The sequence below is a fragment of the Taeniopygia guttata genome, chromosome 1 (assembly GCF_048771995.1).
Source record: "Taeniopygia guttata chromosome 1, bTaeGut7.mat, whole genome shotgun sequence".
Taxonomy (NCBI): Eukaryota; Metazoa; Chordata; class Aves; order Passeriformes; family Estrildidae; genus Taeniopygia; species Taeniopygia guttata.
The window spans coordinates 15,457,917-15,483,141 of NC_133024.1; the positions used below are offsets into that span (position 1 = coordinate 15,457,917).

At 38.3% G+C, this 25,225-nt stretch overlaps 1 protein-coding gene across 5 annotated transcripts in view; it reads right to left on the minus strand.

Moving 5' to 3' along the window:
• Positions 1-25,225, minus strand: part of EPHA6 (EPH receptor A6) — a 380,709-nt gene that overhangs the window by 16,056 nt on the left and 339,428 nt on the right. For all 5 annotated transcript variants that reach the window (XM_072923989.1, XM_072923993.1, XM_072923978.1 and 2 more), the window contains one exon: positions 4,545-4,694. In XM_072923989.1, coding sequence (XP_072780090.1) covers positions 4,545-4,694 — 150 coding nt within the window. The remainder of the gene's footprint in view (positions 1-4,544; positions 4,695-25,225) is intronic.

Consider the following 25,225-nt stretch of genomic DNA (forward strand, 5'->3'; position numbering starts at 1 on the left):
GATGTTTGTGACTAAACAAAAGTTAATAAAATTATGGTATTACCCTAAAGTGAGTGAGACCTTCAGATTCTGCAGATACAGAAAATGTGTTTGGTAAAGATTCAGAAGAAACAGGTCTGCTGCCACAGGTAAATCACATGTATGAAAATCATGTAAATCACATGTTGATCCAAGTCAAATGAAAGCTTGTTTTTAGTAACACAGGAAGCAAAAAGCATTGATTGAAAAGAAGAGTAGCAGCCTGGCTTGACAGGAGTTAGCAAAACTAGGTAAGTTCCATTGAAAGCTTCATGGATTCATAACAGCTTACATGGATTCATCCTATGTAAGGTTTAAAAAACACAAGGGAAGGTGAGGAGGTTCTGCAATGAATGGTGGTTGCCGTGGGGATGATGTTACAAATTATACAGTCAGGATTTTTTTTCTGTGTAAAAAGGAATGCAAAACTAGTCAGTGGCTGATCAAAAACGAAGCTAGGAAAAAGACCAGCCTTACCACACATGCATAACCCTCCCACATAAAAATTCAGCCAATGCTAAATATTTTCTAATGTACAAATGATTGCACACAATATTTATAACCACACAGTGCACTTAGGAGGAACACACCTGCTGCACTGATACCCACTGAGCTGCAAGGAGACATTAATCATTTTCACATGGATGTACATGCTGCAGACATATTAATGCAGCTGGAAGGGGTTACATTAAACTGTTTACAGCAAATCAATGTTTTACAGCACCAGCTCTGGCTTCAATATTTTCAATCTTATTATCCTGGAAATATCCCTGTTCTTTATTTGAATTCTGAATTAATGCTGGCTCTGCTCAGCAATGCCTAATGCTTATGCTGCAAGCATTATGTAAATAAAATAAGAGTAAGGAAGCCACATTAGGACCTGAGCTCCCCTTGATGGCATGGCAGGAAATGGAACGAGCCTTTTGTAGCTGCTCACAGCTGCTTGTCTGTTTTATAAATACAGGTGACCTGGTCCTGTAAAGGTACATGCTGCTGTAACAGGAAAAATGCCATCATCCCATTGCCAAGGAAATATTTCCTTCAGAACCTTGCCTCCCAGTGATAAAAATGTCCCCATGGACTCAGGATGGGCAAACCTCAACCATGTGCATGGAATTTTATTCACATTTGTTTTTCCACTTATTATTAGTTTATTTCAAGCAGTTTGTCAGAAGTGGGTTCATAAAACACTCCTGACAGAGAAGGGCAAATCTTAGTTGGTACTGGCCATCCTTAGCAGCTCAGAAATGCAGACATTGAAACTTTCATATTTAATTGTGCCTGTTGCAAATGTAGAATTTATGAAATGTATTTTGTTTTTAAGGCAGCAGGAAAACTGCTCTACTTTTCAGAGACATATAGTATTTGCTCAACAAAACAATAGAGGGCTGATGAAGTTTTGCTGAAGTAATTTATTCAGGAAAAACCCAAAAGCAACCATAATTTTCCAGATATATTTTCTCTGCCACACTTTATTTTAACATATCTCTGAAAATGAAGTCACAGTGCATTTTGTTTCCTCTCTTGTTCAAAAGGAACATTTCAGTATGAAGAGAAATGCCAGCTGGTACTGGGATAATTATAATTTCTCATTAATACTAGCACATTTAAAAAATAAACTGGAAATATTGCCTCATTAGTATCCCTTGTGAGGCAAGTATTATTTTTAGATTCTAAGAAGCAAGAGTAAAGATGTGAAAAGTGTCTAATATTGCAATGGGAATCAAGCCTCAAAGGAAGAATTAGAGCATTTTAGTTATTTATTTATATATTTATTTTAGCTCTTGCTCTACCATGTGCATAGCACCCATATCTCTCTGTTCAGAGAAATCAGATATCCATGTACCTAAAAGGGAAGAAGTATTAAGTTTTTCTTAGTAATAGAAAATTGTATATTATGAAATATGTTAAGCTTTTACATGTTAACTCCTCTCAAATGCCTTTTTCCCTTGTCAGTTTAAGGCTGACAAAGCACCACATCAATCATGAAATCTGCATCTACAGGAAGGGTGCAGCAACAGCTTGTTTGATGTTAGACATAGCTGTGAAGTCTGAATATTAACAGAGTAAATATTACATATTGTTTATGATTGTCTGAGCAATATTTTATGGACTTCTACACAAAATTTATATGTATGCCATTTCAAAATAATTGGCAACTGGTGAAAATGACATCTGAAAATGAAGCTGTAATCTTCCTGATAGTTTCATTATTAATAGTAACAGGGATTCTTGCTTTCAAAAGTTAACTGACAGCTTTTTTAATGAGACTGAGACAGAAGTGAGTCCAGAGGGACATTGTCCCTGTGTCCTCCTGACATCTGAACAATCTACCAGGAGGGAGAAGCAGCTGCTGCTGCCTCATGGTACAGAGCCAAGTGTTTTGATATCTGTGAGTTGAAAGACCTATATTAGGATTAGTTAGTTTTTTTGAATATTTCAAGAAACTTTCAGGAGTTTTATTCTGTTTGCTACAGTAGTTTCCTTGCATACCAATTACAACCCATTAAATATTCTTTTCATTTTTTCCCTTTTTGAGTACTGCAGCTCTGCAACATGCATTAATTTATATGGTGGCCTCTAACAGGTGTCCCAGTAGACTTCACTCACAGCTGTTCTACAAACCAAATGCATGGAATATAAATCTTCCTTCCCTCACATGAGCATTAGCAAGCCAGACTCTTAGCACAATCTGTTCATCAGTACACCAGTTTCCTTGGAAAGTTCAATATCTTGGCTAATGTTTATTAATTAAGCAATAAGACACGACAGACTGTGCAGCAGCCCTAATTAATGGACACCTCTGGTGCCTGCCACACATCTAAGAAGTGCATTAATCAGCACCAACACAGTTTGGAAGTGACTTACCACAATAATAAAATGGTTATTTACTTAAACAAGAGCAGTTCTCAAACTTAGCAACATTTTTAAGCCTCTGCATTATGCCACACACAGTATTAATTTTATGAGAAACATTCTGCAACTCGGTTTCCTTAAGTTCAGTGTGCAAATCCTTGCTGGGGAATATAAATAGAGGATCCTGGATTTGCAGAGGTGTTGAGTCATTCTGGATACCTGTGAGCAGTTGTCTTTGAACACCAGACTGGGTTTATTTAGGTGGCATGTACCAGTTTAAAACTTCTCTCATCAGCTGTGTTCATCACTTACTTAGCCATGGTCTAAAAAAGTGAGTTCATATCTCAAAGTTGTATAATTAAAAAAGCACTTGGTTTAAGATGGAGTAAGAAAAAAAAAAAAAACAAAAAACAAACAAACAGACCCAGTTCTGCAGAGTTTATATCTACCAAAATCCACCCAATTCAAGAAATATTTTAATTGCTATTTAGAAAAGGGCTTTATTATGATCAAAACTCAGTAAGTGTCTTAATGGTAATGTCAGCAGACATTCTGCTGTAGCAGAGCCTCTGACTATACCCATGCAAGACCTTATTAACTGTTGTTTGTATCCTGTGTCCTTTATGAATCTGTTTAGGACACATCCCTCTCTGTTGTTTTCCCTGCCATCTGTACAGTACCACTGACCTTTGAAAGTCCTATTATTTCTGCAAAATAAGCTCATGTGAATTCACAGTAGTTTACTGTACTAAAAGAATGGTCCCAATATCAGTAAAATAAACTTTACATTATGCCTAATAATTTGAAATTTCCCAATGACAATTGAAGTCACTAAACATATGTAGAAGGTCACAGATGCTCACTGCTCACATTCTGGCACTGAAATCCTCTGGGTAGGAGAAAAGGAGTCCTTTGTGCCGGGAACTGCTGAACTTCAGGGAAAGCCCCCAGCAACTGGCATCATTAGGGCCTTCAGCATCATTTTGTATTAGCAGACACTTCTATTTTGGATGTAGGAGTAATTAAATGTTGCTATCTTCATGCTGTAGCTGATTATTTAATATATTCTAAATGGAGAGGTTTGTGATAGTCTTTTATTTGTTTCTGACAGGTTTGGTTATTTCTTTCCTTTTCTTCCTGAAACAGTGAAATTATTTTTTAAAATTAAAATCTCTTTCAGATCCTTATCCCCAAATGACCGATCAGCCTTAACAAGCAACCAGACTTGAACAGCTGAATAACTTAGCAACAATGTAAAAACAGCCATCTGGGAAAGTCTTGTCAATTCTTCAGAACCAATGCAAGAATATTCTAGGCACATATATGAGAGAGGTTAAGGTGGCTTGGCTGGTATTCCACATTTTGACACAGAGCTTGATGGTTGGTGTGAAGACTGAATGTAGCAGTTTGAGCTGCCACAGAGATCCATCAAACAAGAGAAATTGTGAAAATTTAAATTGTGCTAGAGAAAAAAAAACCCCACCATTTCCCCTTTCCCATATTTCTCTTTATAGAACAAGCTTTCAATTAGACTAGAAGAAAATTTGTTCTTTTTTAAAATTGAGATTCCAGCCTAGAAAGAGAATGAGACAGCAAAGCAGGGCAGGGAGTGGCAGTAACTTTTAAAGCACATTTGAAAAAGATGCAGATGAATCCTGGGCAACACTCACATCCTGGTTGGACATCTCCCAGTATGGCCTCTCTCCGTAGGACATCACCTCCCACATGACAATTCCGTAACTCCAGGCGTCGCTGGCTGAGGAGAACTTGCGGTAAGCGATGGCTTCGGGAGCAGTCCACCTGATGGGGATCTTTCCACCCTGGAAACAGGTTGAAAACTTGTCAAGATGATTAGGATACAGAATAACATATGTTTTAAAAAAAAAGGAAAAAATCCAAACAAACTGGATTCTGACTTCCATCAATTTGCCTTGTCGATTTGCTGCAAGTGGAAGGAAGAAATATGTCTTTTAATATGGAATTTGAAAAAAAAAAAAGATTTCATATATAGTCTACTTCACCAATACCTACCTCTGTGTAAACAACCCAGTTCAAAGAGCAGAAAGCATTTGAGATGATTAATGTTTGTTCAGTCATATAAATAATCAGAACATGCATTTTGATTGAAAACATCCCAAGCCTTAAATTCCTAGTTCATTGACATTTAAGCTTTTTCCCTAAATGAAACAGAAACATCTATTGCAAAATGGAGCACTGAAAGCTCTTAATAAAATTGTATAATCAGGAAAGAAACTATACGTGTTCTATATGCTTTCAAAGCATTACATTTGGTGATAGCTTTTAATTCTTGTTGTGCCCTTAAAATATCCAGGTAGAAAACAAAGAAGTGTGCTTCTATATAAGCATTTCCTTAGGGTATTCAACAATGCCATTCTGCAGCCTGCAACTTAAAATCCAAGCTCTCCCAACCACAAAAAAAAAAAGTAAGAAATCAATCAACAAACCTAACTTACTGTTTACAAGACCATAGGATGCAGAATTTTTCTCTGACATTAGTAATTTGCACTGAATCCTTTCTGCTCTCTTATAAATAGTTTCTGTGCGAAAACTACTTCTCCATCTGAGGGAAAAAAAAGGTATTTCCTCTCCAGGTACATGCTTATTTCCAAAGTATAATTTTTTTGCTTTTCAAGAGTGTACATTTATTATCGTTCTCACTGAACTCTTTGGAGAGAGAAAAGCAGTATAGTGAAGGTGCCACTAGATGGTAGAAGGAGGCAGTCATTAGAGCTGAGCTCACTCAGCAGTAGTTGCTTTCAACAAGCAGTAATATTCTGCTCAGTGTTATAATTGTATTTCTGACTGAAACAAAAGAGGAAATGAACTAGAACATCCATTTGGCAGTGAAGAGAGGCCACAGTTAAAAACAAGTATGTAAATCTCTGCTAATTTGCTTTGAATGTATAAAAAATTATCTGAGACTTGTTGAGGCCTGACTTTGGCTGGTTGAGAAGCTGTTTGTTCTACCAATAAATTGTTCCAAATCCAGGCTCTGTGTCTATGGGGATGTGCCACTCAGCCACACTCTCCTTGCTGATGGAAAATGCATGGTTAACATTTATGTTCTATGACAATGGTCGAGATGTCCTTTGGACATTTTAACATCTTTTGGAGCTGCTTTTTCAAAGCCTTTGCTTCCTCATATATGCTAAATTACTCACTGATCTAAGCACTAATAAGGTATTTTTTGTATTTTTGCCCAAATACCTGCACTATCTGCCTTTTATTTATCCATTATTCTGGTAATCAGATCACTCCTCTGGCATATCAGAGATGCAGAAGACTTTGTGCCTCACCTGCTGCCACCTGCCCTCACCAGCACTGCTGTGTGTGATGCTCTTGGTCCCCTCCTGGTACAGCTGTTCCACTTAAGAAGCAATAAAGAATGCTTTCTTGGGAATGTGAATGAAGAAACAGGGGGACAAAAGAGAGTTGTAACAGGATATTCTCCAAGCAAAGGCCACGCTGATTTCTTGTATTTATTTATACCTTCTAAAGAAATTGGTTAAGAGCACTTGGTGTTTGCTTGCCCGGTCTGGTTTCGGTGGTCTTTTCCTGGAATATGCAAGGCCAGGCTCCCCGAGGTAGTGGAAAAATCAGCTATTCAGTGCCACAAATGTGTACCTTACACAAACCAAAAGGATGCATCTGAAAAATAGAGAGTTTTAGGGTCTAACTGTAAAAGATATTTGAAAAATATTTCTTCACACCTCAGAGTTATGGGCCTTGTCCTTTCTACTGGATTGGGTTTAGTTCTTTACTTACAAAAATTTTATCATTAAACTTGTTTAATTCTATCCTCAGAAAGATTCCTGTTTTGGAGAGTTTTATTAATAATTTATTATTTTTTGAATTTTAATGAAATTCTTATGTTAATAATTAAATATCTAGTTGTAGGTAAAAGACAAAATTATACATGTGAATCAAAGGAATTCAGATATTTATAGGTTTTACTTTTAATGTATATATTAACATAGTATGGATGATATAACAGGAAAACTATCCTTACACTGTATCCTTTTCTTGAATCTGATTTTGTATTCTCAAATTACACTCAAAAGAGACGGCACATATTGAGCAGTGTTTGCAGCTAGATTTGTGACTCCTGGCTAAATAAAAATGAGTTTTAAAGAATCTTATCAGACTCTATAACTACTTTCATGACACAGCTTCACTGACTGATCCCTTTTGGACTGAAACAGTAGCGGCTCATTGAGTGTGAAAATGAGAATGAAGAACAGAATCTTAACAAAATTCAAAGCAGTTTGCATTCAAGGGCATAAGATGTGTTCAGAGCTGTAATGTAAAATAAAACACTTTTGTGCTGGCTCTAAAAACCTCTAAAATTTTTACAATGGATTCATCTCATGTGAAGTTGCTATATTCATGAAAATGTGAATTTCAATACTTAATTATGGTTGCAGAATATAATTTTATACAAAAAAGTTGTTTTATTTATTGGAAAGCCATTAAAAAGGTGGAGATTGCAATATGAGTATCTTAAGGAACACGTATGACTGAACAGCAGTAATAGCTGCTCATGCATAATAAAAGAACATCTAAGGTTTAGAGTGGCTGAAAATATATTTCCTGATTATATTATATATTTCCTGAATATATTTTCTGATTAGAGTAATAAACAGTGTTACTGATATTGGATCTGCCTTTTTATATTTTAATCTAACTGGGGAAATAATAAATGTAATACTTACTGTTTGCACAATGCCTCATCTTCAAATTAAGATAATTTATAAATCACCTACATTTTGCTGCTACAGCAATGAGATCTCTCAGAGATGCCTGCATTAGAAAGCCCTTTTTGCTTTTAGGTTATTCTCTCTTTTATTTTTTTTTTTTGGGGGGGGGCTGGGGGATGGGGAGGAGGGGCAGAAAGGGTGTTAGGAAACAAATTGTTTTTCTGCTTCATCTCATACATTAATAATGATATCAGTGATAACCTAATTTTGTTTTCACACAGTGAAATAACACTAACTCCACTGTTCAAATAATTAGAATTCAGCCTTTTTTTCCCTGTATGCTGCCAGCTGAACAGTGCCTATCTCCTGACTTTTTTTTTGTGATTGTAATTTAATAAGCAATTTTACCACACGGCATCAGAGTCCCCTTGGAATTATAATATTAGATTCACATTGCTTAGCTTATAGAACTGTTCAGAGATGAGCCCTTGAAATGAAATTTACCCCCTCAGTCACACCTACACACACTCTGGCTTTCCCTGCAGAACTGGCAACAGCAGCGTCTGCCACACATTTAAAGGCAGGACTGGAGCCCCGTGGTGCAGAACACCTCATTCTTTACCTCAGGCCATGCATGAAAGAGAGGCAGTCTTCACAAAGTGCCATCTCTGAGCTTACACCACCAAAAAGTGCTTATGATGTCTTGTGTGACCACAGCTGTGTGTTTTTGCCTTCTCCAGCTTGATTTTTGTTCTATTCTACATGTTAGACATCTCTTTAAAACCAGGAGGTATTAACAGTTCCTTTAATTAAAATCTAGCCGTATTTCCAAACTCCAGCAGAACAATGTAGCTGGCAGCTACAGCCCATGATTCTACCAAAAAAGGGTTGGGATGCATCAACAAGCTCAAAATGTGTGATGTGAAGAAACAAAGAAGGAAGCCTTTTAGATGGCCAGAACTTCTGGGATGCCCTGGGAGCTGATTAAAGTGAGGAGTGGTAGCACCGAGAGCCTGAGGTACAAAACTGAAGGCAAGGTGTGTGTGACCAGCCAGCAGCAACCCAGTGAGTGCATCAGGCTCACTGTGCCCCAGAGGTGGGAGAAATGCCTGTTTCTGTGGAAAAGCCCCTTCTGTATTTCCCTGGAATGACAGACACTTCAGAGGGACTGTCACAGCGCTGGCTGCAGGTCTCTAATCTCTAAATGCTGAAGTGCAAACCCATCAGATCCAGATGCACAGGGATCTAGAACTGTCTGATTCTGGGAGAAAAGGTGCTGAAATGTGTGCACCATTAGTCTGATCTGGCACAGGAATTCCTGTCAGTTACTGCTCCTTCATGTGCAATGCCACTGGATCGTGCAACCACTTTCCAAGACACGAGTAGAGTACCTGTCTTTACTTCAATGACAGAAATAGGGGGGAAAAAAAGAATTTCAGAGTGAAGAGAGATGCGAGTAATGGAAGAGACTAGTTTTAAATATTGGACATAATTCATCATTCTGTACAAAAACCTTCTGCCGCTTTACTAGAGTGATGCTATTATTTGATGCTCAAATTTTTCATGTGCAATGCTACAAGCAGTCAGAATTTAACATCCTCAAATCATAATTTAGAACTATTCAGTACTATCAACAGTCTTCTGTTGTGCCTATTGAAAAGTGTCTATTGAAATATCAGAGAAACTACATGGCAAGATAACAAAACTGCTCTGCAAAAGCATTTCAGAATTTGCACTCATTATGCCAATTCCAGTTAGTTTTACCAGTCTCATTTCACTCAGAACTGAAATGAATAAACCCCCCTGATTTTCAAAAAGACTGAATTTGCTTTTAATCTCTGAGAAAATATTAATTTTCTTTCAAATGTCCTGATTAACAATGCTGAAGTTAAATATGTGGAACTTGACTTCCCCCTCTAAGTTAGCTATTCCAATTTTCAGAACAAGTTATTTATGGTTTTGAGAGTATGTTAATTTTAGTGGCTGTTAACCCCTACACTGCACATCTATTTGTGTCTTCCAAAAGGAGGAAAGCTCTTGATGGATGGAAGGAATCAGCACTGAAGATGCTGGCAGAATTAAAACAGACAAGAGAAAATGCCTGTCCAGAGATCATCAGAAATACTTCACATTAACCAGCAGAGGTGAATCAGGGTGCTACTCCAAAATACTCCACACCATCCTGTAATTTTGTCTTCCTGAAGGCCATGAGATGCATGAACTGAGTAGTGCTGCACACATATGCAAACCTCCAGCAAGGCAGATATATCCTACCCTGTCACCTTTTAGCTCAAAAAAATCAAAGAACCAAAATATTAAATAACTTTGCTAAAATTCAAAGAATTGTGAATTCAGAAACACTCTCTAATACAGTGGAGATTCTCATTAGGAGTGGCAGCAGCATTCATTTCCTTTGAAACAAAGCCCTTCAACAGCCCCTTGCCTACTCTGAGGCACTGATCCTACCTCGGGCTGAGAGACAGTAAGAAGGCTAATAAAAAATGCATAGTTCTGACCCTCAAAATCCACATAAGTGAAATGACAGAGATTATTTTTGACCATTTACATCTCTCCTGCCTTCTTATTTTCTTGACAGGGCAATTTAAGAAATCTTATACAGTGACAAAGAACTCTCAGATACAAGTGGTTGATACTATTGCCTCTTGTCTGTGTAACTAACTGGATTATACATATTTTCCTGTCGGACAGGATGCCTTTAACTACAAAGTGCTTATTGAAAGTAGATAGTTTGTTTTTTTTTTTTTTCCAGAAATATTAATTTTAAAATATTTGTTTGGTTTTAAAATGAATTCCAGATTCCAGGCCAGACAGGTTAGTGAGGACTGGTGATATCCTCAGAGCCCTGGTGAGAACCAGTCAAGTGTACCAAGACAAATAAACACAAGTATTTTGTAAAACCTCTTGGAGACTGGTCTTTTGAAAGGTAATGATGAAACTGGAGGGGCCAAAGAGTCTCATACTGTTTTAGAGAGTGAGAATTCACATTTCTTTAGGATTAAGAATGCATTTGCAGTATTGTGTGCTTGGCTCTCGATCACAGAGAAACCCTTTACTCTTCTGAAATTAAGTATCAGGAGCATACATCTCTACCAAACACAGTTTAGAAACTACAGCGCTGTTTGACAGTAATGACAGGAAAAAAATGTCATTTTTCCTTGAAACTAATATTTCTGGCAAAGATCTATCTCTTTTCAAGAGCATCAATTTCAAGCTATCTGCCAGCTGTGTCAGCACAGCTCACATTACAGCCGTAACCAATTTCTTGAGAGTTACTCCTCCAGAGTCCTTCAATCTGCACATCCAGCCCAACCACTTTGCTTACACAGGGAGTCCTACCAAAGTCAATGGATAAGGTGAAGAGGATTTTTTTTTTTTTGTTCTGAGATGCTTATTTGAAGGATGCCTTACGTTGCACAACTCTGCAACAAAGGAATTTGCTACGCGGTCCTTTCTTCCAGCAGAACTGAGTTGCCAAACACAAATATTGCTCTAAACTCAAGTAATTTAAGTGGAAAACAAAAAAGAACTTACCAGACACTATCTTTTCTTAAAAGCATCAAGGAAGGATCATCTCAGAAATTATGCCCCTGCCTTGCCCAGAGCTTCATGAAGTATTTATTATTGGATCAAAAATAAACTGTTACCATGCACTGCTTGAACACTGGATGTTATTATCTATCATTAACGATTTCATGGCTAGTGATTTCCACACTCATATCTAGCTGACATGCACAGCAAACACTTCCCAAGTTTCAGGAATCGAGTGGCCTCTCCCTGCACTGCCATAATGCAGATAATTCATTCCTCTGCCCTGCCCCTGAACCCTGCCATGATTCCTTCTATACCACACAGTTTGAAATGGCCAATAAAATCTCAGAAGCATCTGGGAGTTCAGAAAGTGAGAACAAACTGAAATGGATCTAAATGTAAAACTAACACTATATAGGCTATAGTACTGTCTCCAGTAAACGTTTGAATATTCCATTCTTTGGGATGCTGTTCTAGGGAGAATGTAGGAACCTAGATGCTGAATTGACAGACAGCTTGCTCTGGGGTACATGAGATTTTATTTACCTAGGGCCTCTTCAAAATTTATTCCTGAAACAAGATGGAAACACCATGAAAATTAGGCTTTTCTTCTGAGAGTTACAGTGCCACACATGGATGATGATGAGAATTATTATGAGGCTGAGCTACTCTGCAAGTATCACTGCTTTAGTTTTCATCCCAGCTGCATCAAGAAGTGCAGAGGAGAATGAATAGCTTAGTAACTGATGGATTACATTTTCTGCTCACATTTTTGTGAGGTCACTTCTCATTTTATCCTGAAGGAGTTTGGCTATTTAACTTTCAGTCAATTCATGGGTAAGTAACTGGTCAAAAGATGGGAAACAAACAGTCAGGAAGAAAAGGTCAGTTTTTAGAGTGGCATCCCCCAGAGATCAATGCTCATGTCCTGCTGGCAGTGTATCAGAATCTGTAATACAGGCTGAACTGGGAACATCTAAAATTGTATAGAAATCCAAAGGCATTCATGGCAGTAAAGATGATGAGGATTTACCACAAAAATTTGCCAAAGAACCTTCTGATACTGAATTGCAAACTGATAAAATGTCACACAATTCAGTGTTATAGTGATGCACACTGATTAAAATGCTCCTAACTTTACATAACAAATAACATGACTGTACTAAGTTGTCACAAGACAGATATTGTAGTAATAGCACAGAGTTGGCACTGTAACAGTATCAACCCCCTGCTCAAAAGCAGAGTAAGAGGGAAAATGGAATAAAATTGTAAAAATAATCAGGAAAAGGAGGAAACATAGCACTGCTGAGACCCAGGATATTCCTGCATATTGCTTACTGATCAGTCTTGATCCCTCATTCCAAAAGGACACATTGAAACAGGCAGAATAGATGATCAAAGGTACAGAATAAAAGAAAGTAAGAATGGTCAATAAAACCCTTAATATAATGGATCAGACAATAGATGGAGAGAACAGACCCAAAGTACATCAAACATAAGTGGCAAGCAGCAGATTAAAAACATTAACAAAACAAATTTTTTTTTAAAAGACACATTGCTGCAGGATGTCACAGTCTCTAAAAATTCAAACCTTTCCAAAAGCAACTAGGTAAACTTACAGGAAAAATATTTGTGAAGGGTATTACACACAAAGACCTGCCTCTGATTTAAAGAAGTCTTTGAGCCACAAACTGCTGAAAGCTCAATAACCTGAACTGAGAATGCATCGTGTGCACAGCATCTGCACTTATTACAGAGAATCTGGAATTCCTCCTTGAAATCTCCTGTTTGTTTGCTTTTTCAATTCATGCTTTGGAGCTCACATCCAAATGTCTCAGGCCATTCATGTCTTCCCATAATCTCAGTTTGTTTCCAGGTGAAATACAAGCACATGGTTAACAGTGTCACTGGAAAAAAAAGTCCATGATGCACATGTCAACAGCATTTTGGAGGAAAAGAAAGTTAAAAAAATTAAAATTTAATCTTAAAGGAAGTCATCTGACGTGAAGTGTTCTTTGATGGGAAAAAGTATAACTGTAGATGGATATCTGAAGCATCACAGGTTACTTTTTGTTGTTGATTCTATGACTACATTCCTATGTCTCTAACATACTCACAGATATCTTTTGTGACCAAACCTCTTTTGACTAAAGGAAATCGTAAATTCTGCTCGTAGTAAGTTTTAGCAAAGGAGAAAGCAGTGCATACTAAGGAGAAGAATCTATAAAAGTACTGCCCTGAGAGTAGAGGCTGACTCCTGCATGAGCACGTGGAGGTCTTGTGTTTGCTCCATAGAGACATGACACTGTCTTGTAAAGATTTTAGTATCATATCATTCATCAGCAATAAATAAGCGCACTTAGGAAAAAAAAATGGAATAAAGGTATTCCCAGACTGCTAGGAATCATGCAAGTTTCATGCCTAAATCTGCCCATGCTGCATAAAAATGTGGTTTGTATATTGAAGGGAAGATGGGAGAACAGCTGCTGATGAAGGTGAAGCAGCTGAGTCCAGGGCCATGGATCAAGAAGCATGACAGGGACCAGGGACGTGTCAAACACTGAACACTGTGTCCTGCCTTCCCATCTGGGGACAGAGGGACAAAGACAAGGATGGCTTGCCAAGGCAGGGTGGGCAGCCATTTCTCCCACAACAGGCTAAAATGCTCCCAGTGCCACCCTGCTGGTTTTCCAGAGAAACAAAGTGCACGAGCCACAGCTGCAGCCCAGCACATCTGTCTGCCAGCCAAGCCCAGGCTGGGGGCTCAGAACCAATGGGAATTTAAAAAGCATGGATGGTGGGAAGGCAGGATGGGAAAGACATCCAAGGCTAGGTCCAATCACCTCCACATGGTCTCTAGTGTCCCTTTTGGCACTGTCACCTGCTCACTGAGGCGCATTTTGCTTTAGGAAATGCAGGTCTCCCATTGTCTTGTGTCTGCCAGTTCTCCGCAGAGATCTCAGGGACCACTGGGCCTCTACAGACACACAGCTGGTCCCTTGTCTATCTCCCATGTGTTTAATGAAAACCACTACCAAGCAAAGCAGAGAGATCCTAGTATTGCTCCTCCTGGAAGAGCTCAAGATGCTGCTGTACTTCTGGGCCAGGCACAGCTCAGCAGCCCATCAGGTTGCACAACTTCAGGCACAACATAAGTTGCCCAGCTGGCAAATATTTGGGCTATTGGAGAGACAGGTACAGGGATGTGGAAGGCTTATGAGTAGTTTGATATTGCATGAGGCCACAGGAGCATGGAAAGGATCTAAACTTTAGCAGGGAAGTGGAAGAGCACAGCAAGAAGCTGAAGGTGTCTGGGGAGATTTTCAGATCAGAAACTGTGCTATAGAGGTTGCAGAAGGCAGCCTGAGAACCAGGGTAACTGTGGCATGGAGATGCAGCTGATGTCTGTAATGGAGCACCAGGACACAGGGCTTTATTAAATAAATAAATGAAATAAATTTTTCCCTCTCCTCTGACCCTGGAAGGTATCCCAGAGATTCACAGAATTTTTTCTGAGTAGTAAGAGACACACAAGAATGATGAAGTCCAGTGCCAGAGTTCACCCTAGGTCGGGGTGGCTCCATGTGGTGGAAAAGCTTCTCCTCCAACCCGTGCTTCCAAAGAAAGGCTCAGCAGTCTCTGTTGTCCTGTCTCAAGGTAGTTTATTGCAAGTTATCTAAAAGATTTTCTTCTCGGGCTGCTGCGGTTTGCTCAGCAGCTCAGGCAGAGGCACACACACACCCTGACATCCTCTCTGACTCCCGACTGCTTCTTCTCTCCCCCTGCCCAGGGCTGCTGCTATCTTTTATATGGTACATTATGTGTTACATGTTTATAGTTTTTCCCCAATGCCTATTACCTATATTAAATGGTGCCTTTCTACTCTAAACCAATCTGTGAGTGCCAACATCACCAAGAACATGGAGGTAAGGAAGAAGAAAGAGGGATGACAGGACAGGCCCAAATCCCTCCATCTTAAAACCTCTGACCCCCATGTACAAAACCAAAACCCCCCTGTACAGCACTCAAAAATTCTTCCCTCTACTTTGTGACTACTTCTACTTCTATAATAGCTAAACTTTTGTGACTTCTTGTTCTTCCTGCAAGGTTGGTAACTCATTCCATGGCTCAAACTCAAAATCACAGCTGTTTCCAGCTGCCTGCCAGGGTCTCAAATGCTTCTGACCTGGGCCTGGAACCTCCAAAAATGTCTGAGGGACATTTTGAGTTCTGACAGTCCAGGAGCACCTTCGTGCTACACAGTGTTGTCAGACCGTAACTGCACAAACACAGATGAAGTGTATTGCCAAAAAAAGCCAAAGAAATGAACGTACAAGAGTAGTTTTCAGTCCAAGCAAGGGCCGCTTCACAACAAAGCTTCTCTGATGTTTCTATTTGGTGTAGTGACACAGTGGCAGTGTCCATAGATCACTGCAGTGTGGCAGTATGCAAATTGTTGAATAATAGGATAACCATCTGTTGGATGATGAATAGTTTGGCACAGGAATGTGGCCAAGCCTTCCTGCAGATACCCACATTCATCCATATCTCTGCCAGCTGCCTGAGCAAAGGGCACTGAACACCAAGCTGCTTTCTATGTCACGCTCATCTGCAACTCACCAGAGCAAAGCCCTGACTGATGAGCCTGATGGCAGCTCCAGTCACACCAGTGGCAACGCCAGTTCCATACCCTGGTGTTTATACTGGTGTAATGTTGGCTTACAGACACTGAGGATCTGCTTTTGGCCTTTGCAACAGTCACACTCCTTAGTATTGCACTTCCTAGACTTCTGTATTTTCTCCTATATCTTGGCATACTTTAATTTAGGCTGTATGTGAATTGTGGCTCTGGAATACCTTTTGTTCCATAAGTCAGTTGGATTTACACCTCATAATCTGCAGATGAAACAATACTTTGAGTTTTTATGATGGTGCATCATACTAAATCATCATTTGACTGATGATAATATAATGGGAATAACATATTAACATAATTTATCATTCCTATACCTTGCTCAGGGGATATTTTACTTTATCCTATAATATGCCACTTCCATGACATATTACAGTAAGACATCACTAGAAGGAAACATTTTGATGAAGTAGTACTTGGATATCAAGGCCATGTTGGACGGGGCTTGGAACAACTTGGGATAGTGGAAGGTGTCCCTGCCCATGGAAGGGGAGATTGGAACTACAAGATCTTTAAGGTCCCTTCCAACCCAAACCATTCTGTGATACTGTCACTATTCTCTGACATCAAAATTGCCACTGGTGCTAGACCAGCTGGGGTTTATTTTATAATGATAACCTCTAAGCAATTGAAACTCTTGCATTACCTTCACAAATTCACCACAAAGCTTCATCAAAGAAGCTGAAAATTGACCTTTTAGAGTGTCTCTATAAAAAAAATCCAGCAATGTTTATTCCCCCCCCCCCCAAAAAAAAAAAAAAATCTACCTAGCTCAGAATCTTGGAAAACAAATATGAGTTGTTTGTTTTTTTTTTTTTAATCATTGTTTGAAATTTTGAAACATTAATTTAGCAGAAATAGATTGTCAAATGACACAGCTTCTTAAAGACCAAATGTGCTGAGAGAGAGCCATTTAAATAATTTTCAGCATTCAGGCACAGGTGCATGGTAGCCATGCTTACATGGAAACTTGCATTATATATGGGTGCAATTTCTGCAGGAAGCATCTTCTTGTGCTACAAAATCATATGCACTGACAGTTCTTTTTCAATCATCTGAGTTACATCTATATACTGAAAAATGAACATATGCATATATGAATATAAAGTTAGGAAATGGATTTCCAAATCTCTAGTGGTCAAACAAAGAAATGCATTGCAACAGGAAACTAGCACAGCTGTACTGCAGCATCTGAAGGCAAACTCATTCAGGTAGAATAAATCAAAAACATTCAGCAGAACCTAATGACATTTTAGGAAAAAGCATTTTTCTACTCAGTCTCTAGATAATCTACTCTTTTGCTTCCACTTGATTTCTGGATTATGGTCTTGTATAGTTAAGGAAATTAAAGCCAAATGGTTTTGGTATCAAAAAAGTTATGACTAATGCATAGTTTTGATTTCTTGTTGTTAAGGTCTTTTGTGTGAAGTGCTGAAGTTCAACCTTATCTTCAAAATCTGTATCACTTGAAAAGAAACCAACCCAGAATGCTAATCAAGATAATACTTATTTTCATACTCACAACAAAGTAGGGTGTATTTTATAACAAATGCATTCCTCAGTTTCTTGTTTTTGGTGTAGACTGGAAATTCCTGGACCAGCCTGGTGATCATTCTCAGGAATTCTCAACAACCAGTAAAAATCCAGTGAAAGAACTGAAGAAAGAACTTGAATCTTTCAGAGGATGGTGATCACACTTTCACCCAGTAAAACAGCTCTATCAGGATAAGAAACTTTTAGGTAAACTCGGTGTCCAGAGATTTAACACCACCAAAAACAACACTGAAAAGAAGCCACCATTCCTTATCAGCAACTTCCAGAACGCAATTTGATTTATTCCAGGTACCACAGAGCTGACTAATTACAGCCTTAAGAATGTGCTCTGGGAAATTGATACAGATCAGTCCTCTATCCTTAAACTTCCACACCTTCTGGAATACTCTCTGAGACTTTTCCCATGACTACAGCATCAATAGCTCTGGGGCATGTATTCTTCTAACCAGTGAAAGGTAGATTAGGCTGCACTTTTAGCATAACTCAGTCTAATTAAAAACAAAACAAAACAAAAACACAACAAAGTAATGCCCTCCATCTCCAGTCACAGAAGAGTTAATGGAAGCCATGAACAATCTTTTTTCATGTGTATTGCTTTTTGCAACATACACAGTGTTTCCATGGACTAATGCCATAGCATTTTATTGCACATTTGATCTTTTTTAGTGCTTCAAAATCTTTCAGTTGTATAAGGTTTTCAGCAGTGGAATTCAGACAATTGCTGCTTCATTAAAAATGTATAGCAAAAATAAGCATGAGTACACTTAAATAATTTTGTTTATTTTGGCACTTGAGGGTTGAAAAGCTCAGTGTTGAAACTGCCTTCTTTAGATTCATGATAATCACAGCAAATGCACCATGCAAAAACCTCAAGTCAGATAAACAATCTTGTTTTTGTTTTGTTGCTCAATTGTCTCCACAATTCCCTAAAAGCCTATAAAGGCTTTTTTTTTCTAGGTAGGCTGACCAATAATGATTTTTCCAAGCACTGTAACCAAATCTGCAGAGCTGTTTTTCATGCTTCATGTTTTATATGTATTTCCAAAAACAAGAGGTGATTTTGCTGAAATGATTAAACATGAAAATGTTGCAGTAACACTGCTCAGCCATTTTGCTCCTCAGCATCTTTTACAGCTCCCAAATAATGACTCTCATGGCAACCCTCTGAAGAAGCTGCTGTCTCCATTTCACAGTGGGAAAAGCAGAGACAAAAGTTGAGGACCATCAAATATTCTGAATGCCTGCAACTCCCACTGGCAATAACTGGATTTCTGGATGCTCATTATTACTGAAAGCAGGCTGTAAATGATTTATATGAGTAAACCAGCCAAGGTAGAAGAGAAGAATCTCTGAAATAAAGTTTCAGCTTATGCAGTTGCTGGGTTCCTGAGCCGTGCCTTCATCTCACATATGACTTATGATAGATCTTGTACTTATAAAAATAGAACAAAATAATGGTCAACTGCTAGGAATGCTTACGTGGGCACCTTTCTCCTTTGCAGTGTGTTCAGTAAAAAAATCCACATACAGATTTTAAAGAATAAGTACTTATAGGCAAAGTACTAACTTGGTATGGAAAATCACAATTCTCAGTATGCATCTAACCAGGAAAGAATGAACTATGTGACTCAAAAAAAGGTATTACCTCTAACAATTCCACCTTGGAACTATCTTTATAATGCTTACCTGTCCTGCATTATATTCCACATATAATAGAGAAATGCTGTTGAAGTTATTAAGTCACAGAAACACATATAAACCTCTAAGCTGTTGAATAATGAATCATATTCACTATAATAAATCAAGCCTTTTCCTCAGTGCAACATTGTGTTGCAGGTCCCAAAGTACAGAGGTGTTGATCTCCTACCTCTGATTTCATAAACACTAAAAAACCAGAAGAATGGTACTCAAGCTCTAAGATCACACAAGCTGTTCTATTTTCTTTATTCAGTTTAGCTCAAAAGATCAGCTGATAATTTCTCTTTTTCTGTTATTCAACTTGTGTGCTAACTTTCATAATGGAAATTCAGTTTCATATTTTAGGCCTGGATTTGTTTTGATTTTTTTTTTTTTTTGGTGTGTGTTTTCTGTTAAGTCTTATTCCTCTTACTATTAATTTGATTAAACAGACATCAGCACTATTAAGCTGCAGGAGGAAAATGTTGGGTTTCTTGTGTTGCTCTGGGACTTGTCATCGAGCCAAGCTCACAGATGTTCCAATGAACACACAGCATTTGGTCCATTTCTAGAATAAACATCATAGTTTCTGTTATCCAAACTGTCATGACCCTGGATAAGTAAGCAGCAAGATCAGCTAAGTCCCCTCACCTACTCTGTACTTTTGACAAGCTGACACAGAGCAGGAAGCAAATGTGAAAGAAGCAAAATTAGGGAAAAGGAAAAAAAAAAAATCCATGATTTTCATGCCTCACCCCAGAAGATTTCCTTCTTTGAAGATTTGTTTATCGTTTTCCCCGTGGTGACAAGATACATATTTTCTTATAAACAACAAGGCAGGTAGAAGTACTTAGAAGAAAGAAAAACTGTGAAATTATATTTAGTAGCTGGGTAGAAATGTGATGGCTCATAAGTGTGTGAATAACCCTCCCAGAATCCTCATGGGGTCTCACCAGCTTCTGTTGTGTTCCTGAAAGATACTGCCCTATAAAAACTTAGTAAGACAGAAAACTGGGAATTGGTATTTTGAAGTACTCTGACATAAAGAAAACAACACATGTGACTACATGAAGGAATTGCTCATGAGCAATGAACAGCTTGGCCCATGGAGATGTCAGCAACACAAATAAAGTGTGTGATGCCAATGAAACCTCCAGGAACGCTGAGCAGCTGGGAGGTGCCGTTCACAGGGGCTATAAAACTGGTGTTGCACAGCCAGCAGCAAGAGTTGTGTGCATCTTAGCTATGAAAAATAGCTTTTTCCCACCAAAAAATCTATCAAAGTACACATCTCTCTAGTGCTAGGGTAAGATCATGGGTGTAGAGAGGTAGTTGCCTCATAAATGCCTGTCCCAGCCTAATCTCCCATGAAAAAAATTATGGGCCCACTGGAAAATGTTCCTTGTATTTTGTATTTTGAACAAGTACTTTGAGGGGGCTTTTTTAAGAGACACATCTTCAAGGTTTTTTGTGAAAAGCACCAATATTTAAGTGCCATGATCACTCCAGCAGTTGATGCTTCCCAAACAAAGATAACTCAGAGTAAAATCACCCATTCTGACAAATGAGATGCCAGCAGTTCGTGGGGCCCAGCCTGTGTGTCTGCTGTAATTAAATTTGCACACAAATTGAAGCTAGCAATGAAATAGCAATGTTGCTATTTCTCTTAACGTAACAGACCTTCTGGACAGAACTTTCAGAGCCTGAGGTAGTCATCTCTATTTTGATGACTCTTTGCTAAAAATTTTGTATGAGCTTTAGATATTTCTATTTTACTGCAGAGATTAGCAAAGAACATCCCATCATGTACAGCTGACTAGTACAAATACTTTTTCCTACTTGTTATGTCAGTCAGGAGATGGAGCAATAATAGGTCTTTTTAGAACAGGAGAAAGGCAGCAATCCTGTAAGATGGATATTTTCATTTTTCTTTGGGTTTTTAGGTGAAAGCCCTGGGGGAGGCTCCAGGTTTCCTTTCTGAGGCCCCTTTGCTTGGGCTGCCACTGACTCTGCTCAGGGAGGGACACAGGAGAAGGGAAGATGTGGCAGGCAAGAGACAGCCTTGAGAAGTTTGTGATGATCTGGCAGCTAAACCTCAGAGAGGAGAGGAAGAACCTCCTAGAGATGAGAAGGGGCTGGCACAATTCATGAAGTCCCAGACTAAGCCTAACCTTCAAGCAAGATCTGCATTTTTTTGCCAAAGTTCTGGCTGACTCAGGGTCCTGTCACAACCCTTTTCTCCTCAATTTCCAATAGGGACTTAAAGTCCTGCTGAAATGAAAATATTCAACCATGAAACCTTGTATCTTCTGCATGTCAAAATGTCTCTTTAGATGATTCTGTCACCTACCAATGGTATATTACTATTCTGTGGAAGTAGTTGTTGGCAAAAATATATAAAAGCCCCCTCACTGTTCTCTCCTAACTAAGAAGCACATGTTATTTTTGGTCCTACTTCTGACAGAGGCCAAATGTTCTGTATGCAATTGGAAAGAAAAAAAACCATAAAACTTCAACAAATACAGAAGCTATGAATCCCAGCATATTTCTTTCAAGAAAAGTGTAGCAGATATCCTAAACAATTTATGAGCATGACAATTCCATGAACTTTTGGCAGCTCTCATTTAGAAAAGACTGAAAAGAAAGTTTGCAAACAGCATGTGCATTCATTTCATTGAATAACTTACAGTGTATTGTGCTGTGGTTTTTTTTCCCCTTTTATTCTATAAACTGAGCAAATTTCAGAAGAAATACTATGCAATGAAATATATTCATTTTGTTAGGCACAGCTGTTAGATGTATCTTTCTATTTGCTCCCTTTTTTCTATACTTGCTTTTATTGTGACATTTCTGTACCATGAAAAAAAAGAAAAGAATTTGATCAAGAGACTAAAGGAATCCCAGAAAGTTTTTCCATCTTTCTGATAAAAAAAAAAAAAAAAAGGGCTTAGTCCAAGAAAGTTATTGCTCACAAGAAACAATCCATTTATATGGTACAAAGCATGCCTTCCTGTCTCAGTGGCACCCAGCATCAGCCTGTCTCCAGCACAAAGGAACAAGGTGCAGAGATGAAATCTTGAGAAGCAGCCAGAAAAATGCACAAGGCCAGACTCACTACAAAAACATGAACAGAAATGCTGCTGACTTACTCTAGTGCAAGTACAAGAGAAAACCAAGAGTTATTTCAATTAGCACATGGAGCAAAGCCCCAGTTTAACTGGGCAATTCAATATCTCTAATCCTAAAGCCAAGGGGGACTGTGGTAATCCTGCTTCTGTTCTTATCCAGAAGAGCTGACTATAAGAATATTTTTTATGTGACATATTAAACTGGAAATTCTGAAAAAAAAAATTAAGGCTACATGGTTGAGTACAAAAAATGAATAAAAGAATTAAATGTGCATAATTACACAGTGTTAATTAGAGATGCTGGAATCCTTGACTTCCCTGGATGATTTGTAGGGTGCTTTATTGACTTCCTCCTCTTTCAACAGCTCCAAATGTTTACTGAGTAAATCTAGACCAATATACGATATATTCTTTCAATTTGGAAAAACACAACTGAATCATTGTTACTCAAGGCAGATACACACCAGCTCTCTCAACTTCAGGGAATACATTTTCATCCCTAATCAGCACCTGCACATTTGAAAAGTATCCTGAGTAAACCACAGCCCCAGAACAGAACCTGTTTATTTTTAAAACACATTTGAATTACTTCACTCCTGTAATGAACTATACTAAACTTATTAGGAAAAGATTAGTCAGAGAGCTATTCCTGAGAAAATTATATCAAAAATCAGACCAAGGGAACAAAGACCAAATTAAACTTTATATCAAGAACATTTACTTGAAGATGTTGCTGAATACGTGATTTAGCAACTTGAATTAATTATTCTAGCTTGTTAGAGAAGAGGCTGAAGAGAGTCTCTTCACATTAGGTACTTTCACTAAGCCAACAATTTCATTAATGGCTTGTTGAAAATTCAGTTACCAATTCAGAGAAATGTGTTTAAATACGTTAAGCATAATATGAAAGTGACACTACAATGATTGTGCAAGGCTTATTCACTGACACAGAATGAAACCAGGGCCAGGCTGATGGACACCCCATGCTTCCCCAGGAAAATATGACTATGAACAGTGTGTCTGCCTACATATTTAAACAATAGTACTGCTCCTGTAATTCTGGGAGTGTATCAGCACTGAAAAGCCTCTCTGTGTTTCAAAATAAAATAAATTAATCTATAATAATGACATTGCTAAAGAGGCTGAAATAAGAGCAATGGCTAAGTGTGGTGGTTGACTTGCAGGATTTGGGCATGAAATTAATATTTTCTTGGAGTTCACTGTGTGTGTTATAATGATGAATTGCACGGAGGCTGCATAAAGAGAGGCAAATATTTAATAATTGTTCCCAGCTTCCTCATTTTAGAGAAATGGTTCCAGCATGTTTTTCTTAGGCTCTAACTGGTTGTTTACCAAGTGTTCTTTCGAATAGGCTGTGACAGCTACAGTGGGAAAGAGCTCAAGGTAATTGTTCATGCTGGATAACACCTTATCCACATTTAGGAGTATTTATTTCAGGAGAAATTCTGAAGATTTGGGAGTTCTTCAGCCTGAGTAAGGATAAGCAAGCTTCTAAGGAGATGTGAAACACATTTATGATGAGATTTACACTAGAGCTTTTTTTTAAATAAAGAGTAGGGTGACTGCATTTTTATTCAAAAGGATTTTTAGTAAACCCTCAGATATGGATCTTCAAGAGGGAATTTAAATGAAAAGCAGAATGCCTGACGGAAAAAAGAGTGATAGCTCCAGAGGGTCTGATATAAAACAAGATGCAATGAAAAGAGGAAACAGAGGAAGCACTAATAGGTACTGCACTGAGAGTGAAGACAGAGGCAGATAAAAATTAGGGTAGAAATGAAAGCATAATCAGTTATGTGGTGTTATGGGGGAGGATGGTAAGTCTCATCTCAAAGTGCACTTCAGCTAATTTTAGAAAAACAATGAAAAATCTTAACATTAAGCATGGTGATATTACTAAGAAGAAAGCTAGATCTTCCATGTGTGTTCACATCTTTATATATGCCTCTTTATATCCAAATAGCACATATTTCTTTGTGAGGGCAGTTAAACACGTTCATCTAATGCCTTACTTACAAACAAAACTATTTTGAGATAGTAGTGAACTTTATGAATGACTCAGCTTGCCTCATCTTTTACTCCACAAAACTGACCCTAGTCCTCACTGAATGAATTTCTGACATTTGAACTGTGAACCAAAAGCCTCTATGGGACAGTGATATGAACCCGTGAAATATTTTATAGGAGACTACAAAAAGCCATGAGATTTCTTAAGAGTAAAGATTCTCACCCCCCTTCCCCAAGCCCTCACAGCTGAAAACAAAATTCAGTAGCTCTAGAGCAGAAAAAAAGTGGAACAAGGAGTCTGGAATACAAAAATATAATTTCCTTTTCATGCACTAATACACACGGTTACCACACATAGATTTTAGAATTAGTTTAAATATAGTAAATATGAAGTTGTGCATTTTTTTTTTGTTTTTTAAATACTCTGTCAATGAAGAGATGCTTAATATTGGGAGGCACAAGAATCTGTGAGCCTTTAGGCTGAGGAAGATACAGCCACAGTGAGGCAGTCAAGGACAAGATACCAGATTTGCCTCTAGAGCACTTCCAAAAGCACAAGAAACAGATCAAATATTTTCGATACTAAGGGCAAAATCCCACAGTGCTTAGTCAGGCAAAACTCCCACTGTCCTCAACAGGAGTTTTGCCTGGGTGAGACTGAGCAAAGACTGTGATGTCTGACCTAAATTTACCAGAATCACACCAATCTAACATGTTTTTCAGCCAGATGAGCTGAAATACTGTGCCACAATAATCTGGAGACATTCTGCTTGAAGGGAGAATCCAGAAACCACAAACTGTGAATCATCCTCCCCTCCCAAACCCCCCGTACAATGAAGGGAAGAACTCACAGCTGGGCAAGAAGCTGCTATCTGAAAGTCTGCCAAAAAGAAAGACTAAAAAAGAATGCAAAGAACTACAAGTTTGCCATGGCAAAGTTTTGAAAATCAGATCGATAACGAAAGCACACCAGCGAGATTCTCAAGGGTTTGTGTATGACTGAA